General features: G+C 47.8%; 1 protein-coding gene across 1 annotated transcript in view; it reads right to left on the bottom strand.

Moving 5' to 3' along the window:
• Positions 1–14,079, bottom strand: part of ANTXR1 (ANTXR cell adhesion molecule 1) — a 655,342-nt gene that overhangs the window by 449,037 nt on the left and 192,226 nt on the right. The window contains exons 6-8 of the mRNA XM_069618887.1: positions 13,600–13,679; positions 10,744–10,812; positions 3,233–3,313 (exon numbers count right to left, since the gene is read on the bottom strand). Of these exons, the coding sequence (XP_069474988.1) occupies positions 3,233–3,313; positions 10,744–10,812; positions 13,600–13,679 (230 nt within the window). The remainder of the gene's footprint in view (positions 1–3,232; positions 3,314–10,743; positions 10,813–13,599; positions 13,680–14,079) is intronic.

The following is a 14,079-nucleotide window of genomic DNA, read 5'->3' as shown; positions in this document are numbered from 1 at the left end:
TGAGAGCTTATTGTGATAGTCCCGGGAGGATAGCACAGCGGCAACATGCTTGCCTTGGAAGCAAGACAACACGAAGCAACACAGGTTCGATCCCCGTGCCCATGCTTAGAAACCTCTGGGTATTAATCGTGTTATAAATAACCTATCATATCATATCAAACTGGCACCTTATTGGGAATGTCACCCACATCCATAGCTTACTGTACATGTCAAACGTTCACTCAATGGAATAAAAAATATTAATTCTCCTTGTGTGTGTGGAAAGCCTTGGTTCAGAGATGTGGGTCACAATCCTTTTTTGCCACTTTTTGGCATGATGTTCTACGTGGCGGAGGGATGTGTGTTTTGTCTTTTCAGTTTAAGATCCAACAGCAGATAGTTCTCTGTAATGCTTGGCCTGACATCAGATTGGTCATTGCCCTGTACAGGAATTGTGCAAATTGGGAGTTAGTGGGAAGGAAAACTGGGATTTTAGTGGGAATGGCAAATTCAGTGGCAGTGTCATATTGGGAGCTTACTGTGAATGTCAAACTAGAAGCTTACTGGGAATGTCAAGGTCACTGGAGTGTCAAACTGGGGACATACTGGTAGTGTCAAGCTTGGAACTTAATGGGATTTTGGAACTGGGAGTTTACTGTGAATGTCATGCATGCCATGCCATAACATTTCATGACATGTTATCAAATCATGATGTATTATAAATGACATAGCATATCATGACACAGTGTGACTTGACATATCATGGTGCATCATAACATATCAGAAAATATAAGACACATCATCCCATGACACAGCATGAGGTATAACATATTACGACATGGCATGAACCATGACCAATCATAATCGGTAATGTCATGATATGCCACTTGCTATCTAGGCATATACTCCGGGATGGAGTATATGCCTAGATGGATGGATTGCTGCTGTAGGCAGTGGTCATCTCTATGCTGGCCAGAGTGACGGGGTTTGCACACGGTAGGCCCGGCATAGAGATCAAATCTGCGCTGGCCTTAGTTTTAGTGCTAACGCTGGTAGAAATGTTGTCCTTCCACTCGGTCCAAGGCCAACCAAATGTGATTATTGTGCTGGGGCTACCATTAGCAAAGACCCAGTTTGTTTTGTCTTAGAGCTGGCTTGAAGACAGGAATTGCGCTGTTAATTTCAAGGGGGAATTTCCGCCATGGGACGAGTGCCAAATCCAGACTTCACTGGCATTGCAACCGGTGCAAAAACCAACTACTCCTGCACAACAACAGTGCAGGGGGGTCATGTCCCCAGTTATATGACAAGAAATGCACATATGCCATGAAGAGTTCCCTTGAGAGAAAGGCTGTGGTTGTCTCAAGCAGACCTGTCGGTTTGCAGGCTGCCCAAAGCATGGTGGGCCTGGCCGTTCAGTCCAGCACCGCCTACATGCAAGACGATAACTTGGGGGAAGAGGCTTCACTCCCGCGGCATCCCTGGTTACATCCGTCCTGCTCATCAAGGCCTAGAGTCTAGAAGACCAGCACGACTAGCACTGGCCTCCTTTCTTTCCAACACTGGCGGCTGAGGGTTCCATCTGCTGGGCAGCGGTCAGAACAAGAATGAGTGAATTACACATTCTGGAAATCACCCATGATACAGGGTCTAGCAGTGTCTGCAAACCCTGTGCAAAGTAGGCACAGTAGGCACAGTATCAACCAGGAATGATGTGCTAAGTGCCTGTGCTGGAGTGCTGCCAGCAAGTGCCAACTGGTTATAAGGGAAACTCGATGTTCTGCTAACTGGGCACGAGGTATTATGGTAACTGGACATAATGTAAACAGGTGATGAGGTGCTACATAAGTATGCCGAGGCTGACGGGGATCTGCTGAATAGGCATTTTGCCAACTGGTAATGACGTACTAGATAGGCACAACTACACACAGGGAAAAACAGAACTAATAATGTTAATTCATTAAAAGATTTAGCGCACTAGGGGCATTACTGCTTTAAAAAGTGCAATGCTTTCTCTTTTTGCTAATACTGTAGGAAAGGAACTTTAAATCCCCCAAAAGAAGTCCTTCCAAGTCCATTAACCCACCTGTAAAAAGTTGATAGCTTTGTTCCTCAAATTGTCCAGAGATTCTAAGCATGCATATCTTTTTTTAATGTGTTTATTTCTTGTAAACTTATTTTTTTAAGTACCGCCTTTTGGCTTGGCTTTGGCCTTTCTAGGGTTTACCTTTGCCCACTTAGTTTTCAGCAAATGGGAAAGCTGATTTGGTGTGAAGATGGAATGTATTCAACCATGTATCACCATTGCAGGCCAAATGCATGACAGATCCATGGACATCATTTTCTAGCAACACACATGCATTTTCTTCCCTTCAGTCCCGTTCCCCTCCCCCATCACAAACAAGTCAACTATTTCCCTCCTCTCTCTTTCCTTTCACAACACACATCAGGTCTTTCTTTCCCTCGCCATTGTCCCCTTCCCCATCAACACATATCCAGAAATGAAATCCGTCCACTGTGTCATGATTTCTCTCTCTTTCATTTATGACGCCCCCACCTCCTCCCCCCAAGTGCTGGAAATGTCGAAAATGTACTCTAGATGTCTGACTTCTAGTAGGGGCCCTTGCAAAGGTGATAAAAAGCAAGTGATGCTTGTAAAAGTTGTCGAAATTACAGAGCTAAAATAATGCTTCTTTTCATAGTGATGGCGTAAAATATGCACAAATCACATAATAAACCAGCCCGACAATTTATTTCAGTATCAAGTAGAGCAACACGTGTGTGATTGTCGCTTTAATTCCCCCCATCCAGAATGTAAATCTACATTAACACCATAAAAACATGCAACATAATATAATTCTAAAAATATCACCTTTGGGGTTTTCAACTGTACTAACAAGAATGAAAGAAAAACAGTGAAAACAAATGCACGATTATGATCTCCTTTTTGCATCACTATTCATCCGCCCCCTGTTTCCATTTATCTCACCAGCAGCTCAGCGCACACAGCATCATCTGGCAGGAATGCAACCAAGGCTTTAAAACGGCGGCAATTTAACCGTCATACCAGGGGAATTCATCACCTGCAAGCCGTTAAACCTGGCACCCACACTGCTTGAAGTTCACTGCCACAGCGGCAGCAGGAGTGGTATCCAGAACCCCACGTTTAGCGCAAAGGGCGCGCGTGCTCATTCGCTCCAGGTGCTCCTGTGTCGCGGAACTTATTCCAGCAGGGAAGGGGTTTCATACTCACCGAGACAATGATCCCCTGCAGAGCTTCAAAGCCGTCGTTGACTGGAAACACATGGTCTTGGCCGTCAGCAATGCGCCCCAGCTGAAACGAAGAAAGTCAGCTTAGTGGCCGTATGCACGCGCATGTCGCGCGCCCATTCCTTGAACTGAGATGCATACATGAGTGATACCATGGTGCATGGCGACACATTAGTGCCCGGATGCACGTGCATGCCGCACGGTCATTCCTTGAACTGAAATAATGTCTGCAATGCATACATGAATGACACCATGGTGCGTGGAGAGCCCTTAGTGCAGGTATGCACGTGCATGCCACACGCCCATTCCTTGAACTGAGATGCATACATGAGTGATACCATGGTGCATGGCCACACATTAGTGCCCGGATGCACGTGCATGCCGCACGGTCATTCCTTGAACTGAAATAATGTCTGCAATGCATACATGAATGACACCATGGTGCGTGGAGAGCCCTTAGTGCAGGTATGCACGTGCATGCCACACGCCCATTCCTTGAACTGAGATGCATACATGAGTGATACCATGGTGCATGGCGACACATTAGTGCCCGGATGCACGTGCATGCCGCACGGCCATTCCTTGAACTGAAATAATGTCTGCAATGCATACATGAATGACACCATGGTGCGTGGAGACCCCTTAGTGCAGGTATGCACGTGCATGCCACACGCCCATTCCTTGAACTGAGATGCATACATGAGTTATGCCATGGTGCATGGCGACACCTTAGTGCAGGTATGCACGTGCATGCCAGATGCATACATGAATGACACCCTCGTGCATGGCGAAGCCTTAGTGCAGGCATGCATGCACGCGCATGCCACACGCCCATTCCTTGAGAGAATGTCTGAGATGCATACATGAATGACACCCTGGTGCATGGCGACACCTTAGTGCAGGCATGTATGCACGTGCATGCCACACGCCCATTCCTTGAGAGAATGTCTGAGATGCATACATGAATGACACCCTGGTGCATGGCGACCCCTTAGTGCAGGTATGCATGCACGTGCATGCCACACGCCCATTCCTTGAGTGAATGTCTGAGATGCATACATGAATGACACCCTGGTTCATGGCGACCCCTTAGTGCAGTTATGCACGTGCATGCCACACGCCCATTCCTTGAGAGAATGTCTCAGATGCATACATGAATGACACCCTGGTGCATGGCGACACCTTAGTTGCAGGCATGCATGCACGTGCATGCCACACGCCCATTCCTTGAGAGAATGTCTGAGATGCATACATGAATGACACCCTGGTGCATGGCGACACCTTAGTGCAGGCATGCATGCACGTGCATGCCACACGCCCATTCCTTGAGAGAATGTCTGAGATGCATACATGAATGACACCCTGGTGCATGGCGACACCTTAGTGCAGGCATGCATGCACGTGCATGCCACACGCCCATTCCTTGAGAGAATGTCTGAGATGCATACATGAATGAAACCCTGGTGCATGGCGACCCAGGCAGTATATATATATTTGACCAGCAAGGTAGACGCCGATATTAATTGGGGAATGGGTAGGGGGCAGTGTGCGTCCTGTCCCCACGAACCTCTAAGTGGCTGCCAAGTGTACGCAATTTACGGCAGGGGTCTTATTGGCAAAAGGCTTTAGTATCGCATGCCACTGATTACACAAGGGCTCCAATTGCCAAGGGCTCCGATGATGCCGTAGACGGGGGTAATGCCACGGTCCTGGTCATGGCAGGGGGGCTCTAACTACACAGCAGGAGTCGGGGTCCTTTGTAAGTCGGCCAGGGCAGGGTTTCAGAAAACAGGCTGTTTTGTCAAGTAGTAATTATCAAACACTCAATCTTTTCATCATTCTTCCGGTGATCTGTGTTGTTTTCATTAAATCAGTTTCATACCAAGAAAAATGAAATGATAATCAACGTTTCCTGGAAAACCACTCGGGAAGCCACTCGGGAAAGGCATGCATTCGCTTAAATGCGTGCATTTTGGTCTTGGCTGCTTGATGAGCAACAGCCATTTAAAGAATAATTCGGTCATTTCACGAACAGCACCTGCGGGAGATGAAAGGCGTGCTCTTTCATTAGGGACTTCATTGCACAACCGGCTCAGCATACAGGTGATATGGGGAAGCAACACCTGTGCAGGACAGACTGACAGCGCGTGGCGGGAAAATAGCAATGGAAAGGAAGGGGTTCCCTGATGTGCCCGCCCCAGGCCATGCCGAAGCCTCCTTATCTCAATGCCAACGCCTGGCATTTCCTCCAGGGATGTCATTTAGGGATCTGCGACCTCTGAGGTCTCCCTTGCGGCCTGCAAAAAAAAAAAAAACATTTTTGTAATGCAAGCTCCTGGGCTGTGGCCAGCACCATGTGGCTCTTTACTTCTGGAGTGGCAGGCTTTCTTGTTCAGGACCCTTAAAAAAAGAATAAAAAAGGAACAGTAGTGCCACAAGTCTAACACTTTCAGCACTGACCCTAAATAAGAAAGAATAGGAATTCCAAATAATGTGTCTTTCTGGAATTCTATACAATAATTGTTAGACTCATTAAAGGTTTATTTCAGGCACACTTCAGGGGGTGAGTCACTGATTTAGTCTGTTCTTAAACGCCTTAACTCAGCCTTTCATCCTTCTGAGGTCGATAAATGAGTACCAACACAGGTTGGGTGAAATTGGGTGTATATTTTTTCTATACAAAGCGCTTAAGCGTAAGTGCTATGTAATAACACATTATAACCATTTGGTCATGGATGTCTGCTTGCATTCACAGTAATTTAGTAATATGGGTCTATAAACACTGATCTTAGCAATACATATGGCAATCCATTCTTGTATGAAATTTACATCACATTATAGTGATATCGTAACCATATTTTTTGTAGTGCACCTATGTGATGCCACGTGCTGTTTTGTCAATGGGTGAAAGGTCGTGTTCCATCCCTTCCCGCAATATCACTTCGGGGCGGGGTCAAATGACATCACTTCCTGTGATGTCATCAGGGGTCAAGGGTCGTGTGATGTCATTTCTGCTACCCATGGCATTTTGGTGAAATGACGTCCCTGATTCCCTCGCTCCAGGGTGTGAGTGGACGCAAGAATCATCCGCGCCGCGTTCTATGGCAACAAGTAAAGTGCATCTGACTGACTGGCTGTCGCTGGAAAATATGAGAAAAAAATACACTGCCCTTTAAAATGCAAATGTGGTTTGATGTTAAAATGTTCATCGTTAGAGTGACCAGATAAAAAAAAAAAAGTATGGGCCATAGACTTAGTACTACCATACATACAAATAAAACTGTAGTCCTACTTTTTTGTCACTGGCCTTTTGCAGGGGGCAGAGGGCGGGGATGGGGTGTATCCACAGGCACACTCCTCTCATTGGAGGAGAGCGCTGGGGAGGGGAAGGGGGAGGAAATGGGGGCGTGAAAAGTATTTCACAACCCCATTCGCACAGGAAGAGTTGCACCGGGACCTTATTTCGGGATTTCAAAATCAGGTCCCGGCAAAAACCGGGACTGTAGCCACCCACCTTGCAAACCCCAGACAGGGTTTTTAAAATAAAAAAAATACCGGGACCCCGGAACGAAGGGCGATTTCCCTGGACTGTCCCAGGAACACTGGGACGTCTGGTCACCCTATTCCTCATGGCCCACAAGATCTGACGGGCCTTCCCCACTTGGCCAAACTGTGCTATCCTCAGTGCTTCATTTGTAAAAAAAGTAAGTGCTGGGGCCCAAATATTTTCCAGGACTCCTGTGACACTACGGGTGGGCAGTTCCCCACCACTGCTGCCGCCACCCATAGCTGCTCTCCACAGTGTTGACATATTTGGGGTTACACTGCAGCTCGCACTTGCTCATTGTAGTTGATGAATTCACTCTCACCACTTCATAATTAAAGTGAGTGTGAGGCAGTAAGTGCAGGGACACAAACATAAGTGCCAGGGCCAAGCCCTGGCAAATACCCCCACAAATGGAGCACTGGCTATCCCGGGGAAATTGCTTGACCTCCTCAGATGGCTGATCGGCCTGAACTGAGAGCTTAGAAGGGTGCCATGCCCCATTATTAAGCACTTTGTGCAAACCTTGGTAAGTACACCTGCATGTCACAGCCCACCAACCCTTTGTTTTGTTCACTGTCTAATGACTAGAAAGAGATCGGTCAGTGCAACTCTAGGACCCTATTCAGGTGGTGTTGGGCAGTGGTGCATGGGATCGGTCAGAGCATCTCTAGGACCCTAGTGAGGCGGTGTTGGGCATGGGTGCATGGGACCGGTCAGAGCAACTCTATGACCCTAGTCAGGTGGTGTTGGGCAGGGGAGCATGGGACCGGTCAGAGCAACTCTAGGACCCTAGTCAGGCGGTGTTGGGCATGGGTGCATGGGACCGGTCAGAGCAACTCTATGACCCTAGTCAGGTGGTGTTGGGCAGGGGAGCATGGGACCAGTCAGAGCAACTCTAGGACCCTAGTCAGGCGGTGTTGGGCATGGGTGCATGGGACCGGTCAGAGCAACTCTATGACCCTAGTCAGGTGGTGTTGGGCAGGGGAGCATGGGACCAGTCAGTGCAACTCTAGGACCCTATTCAGGTGGTGTTGGGCAGGGGTGCATGGGACCGGTCAGAGCAACTCTAAGACCCTAGTCAGGCGGTGTTGGGCATGGGTGCATGGGACCGGGCAGAGCAACTCTAGGACCCTAGTCAGGTGGTGTTGGGCAGGGGTGCATGGGACCGGTCAGAGCAACTCTAGGACCCTATTCAGGCGGTGTTGGGCATGGGTGCATGGGACCGGTCAGAGCAACTCTAGGACCCAAGGCAGGTGGTGTTGGGCAGGGGTGCATGGGACCAGTCAGAGCAACTCTAGGACCCTAGTCAGGTGGTGTTGGGCAGGGGTGCATGGGACGGTCAGAGCAACTCTAGGACCCTAGTCAGGTGGTGTTGGGCAGGGGTGCATGGGACGGTCAGAGCAACTCTAGGACCCTAGTCAGGCGGTGTTGGGCAGGGGTGCATTGGACCGGTCAGAGCAACTCTAGGACCCTAGTCAGGTGGTGTTGGGCAGGGGTGCATGGGACCGGACAGAGCAACTCTAGGACCCTAGTCAGGCGGTGTTGGGCATGGGTGCATGGGACCGGTCAGAGCAACTCTAGGACCCTAGTCAGGTGGTGTTGGGCAGGGGTGCATGGGACCGGTCAGAGCAACTCTAGGACTCTAGTCAGGTGGTGTTGGGCAGGGGTGCATGGGACCGGTCAGTGCAACTCTAGGACCCTAGTCAGGCGGTGTTGGGCATGGGTGCATGGGACCGGTCAGAGCAACTCTAGGACCCTAGTCAGGTGGTGTTGGGCAGGGGTGCATGGGACCGGTCAGTGCAACTCTAGGACCCTATTCAGGTGGTGTTGGGCAGGGGTGCATGGGACCGGTCAGAGCAACTCTAGGACCATAGACAGGCGGTGTTGGGCATGGGTGCATGGGACCGGTCAGAGCAACTCTAGGACCCTAGTCAGGTGGTGTTGGGCAGGGGTGCATGGGACCGGTCAGTGCAACTCTAGGACCCTATTCAGGTGGTGTTGGGCAGGGGTGCATGGGACCGGTCAGAGCAACTCTAGGACCCTAGTCAGGCTGTGTTGGCATGGGTACATGGGACCAGTCAGAGCAACTCTAGGACCCTAGTCAGGCGGTGTTGGGCATGGGTGCATGGGACCAGTCAGAGCAACTCTAGGACCCTAGTCAGGCGGTGTTGGGCATGGGTGCATGGGACCAGTCAGAGCAACTCTAGGACCCTAGTCAGGTGGTGTTGGGCAGGGGAGCATGGGACCAGTCAGTGCAACTCTAGGACCCTATTCAGGTGGTGTTGGGCAGGGGTGCATGGGACCAGTCAGAGCAACTCTAGGACCCTAGTCAGGTGGTGTTGGGCAGGGGTGCATGGGACCGGTCAGTGCAACTCTAGGACCCTATTCAGGTGGTGTTGGGCAGGGGTGCATGGGACCGGTCAGAGCAACTCTAGGACCCTAGTCAGGCTGTGTTGGCATGGGTGCATGGGACCAGTCAGAGCAACTCTAGGACCCTAGTCAGGCGGTGTTGGGCATGGGTGCATGGGACCAGTCAGAGCAACTCTAGGACCCTAGTCAGGCGGTGTTGGGCATGGGTGCATGGGACCAGTCAGAGCAACTCTAGGACCCTAGTCAGGTGGTGTTGGGCAGGGGTGCATGGGACGGTCAGAGCAACTCTAGGACCCTAGTCAGGCGGTGTTGGGCAGGGGTGCATTGGACCGGTCAGAGCAACTCTAGGACCCAAGTCAGGTGGTGTTGGGCAGGGGTGCATGGGACCGGACAGAGCAACTCTAGGACCCTAGTCAGGCGGTGTTGGGCAGGGGTGCATGGGACCGGTCAGAGCAACTCTAGGACCCTAGTCAGGCGGTGTTGGGCAGGGGTGCATGGGACTTCTTGATAACACTTTCATTGAACTATCAAGGCCCAGTGGAAATCCCATGAGGCCTGCCCATGTGTGATGCCTTCACTACAAAGTGCCATAGCCTGTGGTCACGGTAACCACCTGCATTGCTTAAAAATATCCTTGCAGTGTTTGGTTTCTTTCAGAAATGGAAAACTGAAAAGGAAGCCCTGGCCAGAATGCACCATCCATTGACTGCTCGTTTCTGGGCTCCAGGCACATCATTTCCAGATCTTAAGCACATGGTCCTGGCTTGATATTTCACAAGTGGCTCCTTGACCACCTCCTTTAGAACAGCAGTCTCTGAGTCGAAAGGAGTGTGCCTGATCTCATTTCATGAGCAAGCATTGGCATTGTTAACTGTTTGGGCTTTCTTGTAGGCATGAGGAAGGTACTTGCCGGGCGTTAACTGGGAATTGATGGTAGCAGGTGAAAATCACCTGTGTACCTGGGCATCTAATAGCAGTGCCTGGAACGTGACTAATACTTCTACACAAGCCAAAACGGTTGGCTTTGCCAATGCTTGTTTTTAACAAGACTGTAGTGAAGGACAAGCAGAGTGCCTATAGATCGAGTGGCTGAAAGCAGACGTGGTTAAAACATTTGTATTACACAAGTAGCATATGTTTACCACTCCAATTAAGCCATTAACTCTCAGAAGACTGCTTTGAAAAAAACACTGGCAGGCCTTTTGATTACAAAGTTGGATGGTAAGGCTTGAATAAGCAAGCTCAAAGAGTTCCCATGAGGCGGTGTTCTGGGTGGGCAGGGGCAAAAACTGGGTGGGAATGACCATAGGGATTAGCATGGCCATGGGCAGTCAAATAACTAAACAACACCTACAAGCTGTGTGTCCCTCCTCATATGCCATTTCTCCCTACCTGTAATCTAATGCAATAGTTTCGGCGTATAGGTGGCGCTAATAGAGCAAACTAATAATTGCCTTCCTACTTTCTCCTTTCAACTATTGGTTAATCACCCGTTTTTTGTACATCCTGACTGCATTTATTTGTATTCAATTGAAAAAGAAATCACCCCACACCTGCAGATTCCTGTGGTGAATTACCTGGGTCTCGTTGAAATCTTTGACTCCCACGCAGTAGACAGTCGCCCCAAGCTCCCGCGATCGGTTAGCCTGCAACCATGGAAGAGAAAGACATTAAGGGTGACAAGAAGTGATGCATTTAACAGTCACACACCAGCGGCGTGCGGCTATCCCTGCAGGTGTGGATGCTCAGACCATTAGTGCGCCGGAGGTAAGGTAATCAGATTTTTCATCATGAAAACCAGAACAGGCTACAAATATTATTTGGACAAATTGAAAACAATAGATACAGAAGAAGGACAACACATGGTCCTAACAAATATATGACAGACCAGAATGGCAAAGCATCAGGTAGACAAAAAACGAAAATAATATTGTTAAATGCCTTTCAGCGAGATGTGGTGCCTGTGCAGCACCCCCATGTGTCATTTCCAGATGAATCCAACGATTTGAAGGCTATTTTGAGTAATGCAATGATTTTCTGCTAGAGGTTTCTGCTAGAATTTGTTTTTTCTTAATGCTGGATATTAGGGTGTGGTTGTGCTGAGGTAGGCAAGGTAAGAACAGTGTATTGGGACATTTGAAACAGAAGAGTGTATTCTAAGGTTTTGTCCTCACTCGTACACCCATGCCGGCTTCTTTCTTCTTCTTGCTGACAGATGTTAACCATCAGCTGTGATTATTGGATACTGAAGGTATGAAATAACAGAAGACATTATTATCCCACAGAATGGTGCTCAATGTATCGACCTCAGAAGGATGAAAGACTGAGTTGACCCTGCCGGGGTTCGAACCCCGCCACAGCAGGATGCTCACAGATATCAGGGGAAAGCTCACTGTGCTATCTGACCAGCTAAGAGCTCTTTCCCATAGATCTGTTCCTCTCACATATATTCTCTTTTATCATCTCTTCCTTGCCGTGTCGCATCATTCTTTGTCCCTCTGCTCGTTTCTTTCTGCACTCGCCACTTCCATACTTTCCTCTCGGCCTCACACTCTTTCTCCTTTTCACCACTTCTCTGCGCATTGACATGTATTCCTTTCTCGTTATATTTCCCTTTTCTTTCTATTGATCTGACCTTCTAACAGCAACACAAGAAGTTTTTTGCACTTTCCCCTGCTGGACCAGCACACAGCTTTAACCGGGGCAGTGATGAGGGTATTGGTTCCAAGCCTTCTCTACAAACTGGGACAGTAGGCTCCTTTTCAAAATGTTGCTAGGACGGGGAACACGCGGTGTTATTAAGGGACTGTCCCCCAAAACCAGCATGTCTTGCAATCCTATCCATAAGAAATACAACACCCAGATAATGGCAACTTGCTTTTAATACAGCGCGTGCCAACACAGTGTTGCCATTTTGCATTGATGTATTAGCCCACACACTTGATCAGCCAATGGTAATGGACCTAGCAGGTTCAAACCCCTGATTGGCTGCCAGCACACCGCAGCAGCTATTTTACTGGCTGGATGTTAAGCATTTCAGTGCCACTAAACTTTCAGGGGCTCAGGCTTGTTTGTAAATCTGCATACTTTCCAACCACCCAGTCAAAGAGTTCCCCACATTGTAGAGTAATACTCTCTTCCAGCAGCACTTGCACACTGTGAAGAATGCTGGTAAAGGCCATGCCTGTGCAAGTGTCATGCACTTTTGAATGAGCTCGATTAGTGTGTTAGTTTCATCCTACCATATACCAGTGTTGCTTCATTGTGGCGAGTATTTAAGTGTACAGTACACGCTCTGCTATGTGGCCATCCATTAATATTAATGCACTTTTAACTGCTACTTGTTGTTATCAGGGATAGAAGAATTTCAGTTAATTACATTCCATATAACCAAGTTCAGAGGACAAATACATGAGGTTCCTGCTGGCAGAATACCAGTCAACAGAGGCGAAAAACACACAGCTCTTCTTCATGGCCTTTTTGCACAGTTCTTTCTGCCACCCAAAAAAAACAACATTTGGTGACATGTGATGTTTGGTTCCCGGAACCATTGACTCCTGATAGTTGCTAGATAGCAAAGCTTTTACTTTATTTCTGATTTTTTTATTTTTTATTTTCCTCAGTGTGATGCCTGCATTGCACATTATCATGGCAACTTGTTTTGGTGCATTTCTTTTCCAAAACACAAACAATATCCCTTTCTTTCCAGAGTAACTTGACATGTCAAATTAGTTTCAAGTCCATTTTCCTATTAAAAAGAAATTGAGCTAAAAAGTGAAGCAATGGTAATAGTCATTTCACATTTGAGTGCTAACATAATTTATAGTAAATCACATTCCTTTAATAGTAGTAAAGTTGCCTAGGAAGTTGCCCGTGTGAGTGACACACTTTTTAATATATTTTTATGAGACGTTGCATGATATTTGAGCTTTTACGTTACCTACGAGTTAGATTTTGTTGAGCAAATATTTTCTTTCATATTTTTGGAAGTTGAAAGGATTATTCAGAAAATGGAAACTCATTTTGTGTTAAAAAAATTACAATGTGAATTAAAAAGTAATACATATATGGTTCTCATTTTGATTAAATACTATATGGCTCATACAACTCTATTGTAAGCAAAACTTGTGCAAACATTTTACATGTGTCACAAAAAAATTCAGATTTTTTTTCAAAGGGGAATTATCGCTTTTTCCTCATCGCAAATCTCTCAGAAAAGAATATCATTGTAAGGTTTTACTCGGGAAATCATCCAGGCTCAAAACAATCAGAGTTCTTCCATAAACCTAACCCCACAGTTATTCTGGGAGCCCCTCCACAGGTTTTCCCACACTCTTCAGGTATACATTTTCTTTCCTGGAAACTGTAGTTCTCCTACCTCCACATTGCGCCCCACATGCTTAACAAGTGATGGGAGGTCACTCCCACCGTACCTCACGCTCCGCGTAGAAGAACAAGTCCTCATGCAGCTCTCCATCCGTGAGGGCGATGATGACACTGGCCGTCCTGTACCCTGTGCCAGACCACAAAACGACAGTGTAAACAGCCAGTAAACCCAGCCGTGGGCAGACATAGCACACAGAGGAAAACATAGCGCCATCCGTGGTCAACAAGCCAATGCAGGCAAATAATGAATGGTAAAATCACAAAATCCTGCACTGCATCCCACGAGGCGTCGAATCTGGGCATCTCCGATTTACACCACATGCCATAACTTGCCACGCCTAACACTGGTGCAAAACCAGAGAGGCCTGGAGCATCATTCAGCGCAAATGCGACTCACCAATACTTCCTCAAGAACATCTCAGAGATCCTTCAGGCATCTCCAGACTTGGTCCAGTGTTAAGCTTGGTGAATCAGATATAAGGTAGCAGGTGTGAACCATAGGTATTTGTTTTTTATTATCATGCAGC

The sequence above is a fragment of the Ambystoma mexicanum genome, chromosome 10 (genome assembly GCF_040938575.1).
Source record: "Ambystoma mexicanum isolate Mex_15411 chromosome 10, UKY_AmexF1_1, whole genome shotgun sequence".
Lineage (NCBI taxonomy): Eukaryota > Metazoa > Chordata > Amphibia > Caudata > Ambystomatidae > Ambystoma > Ambystoma mexicanum.
Note: the sequence above shows the minus strand (reverse complement) of the source record. Positions and strands in the feature narration are given on the sequence as shown.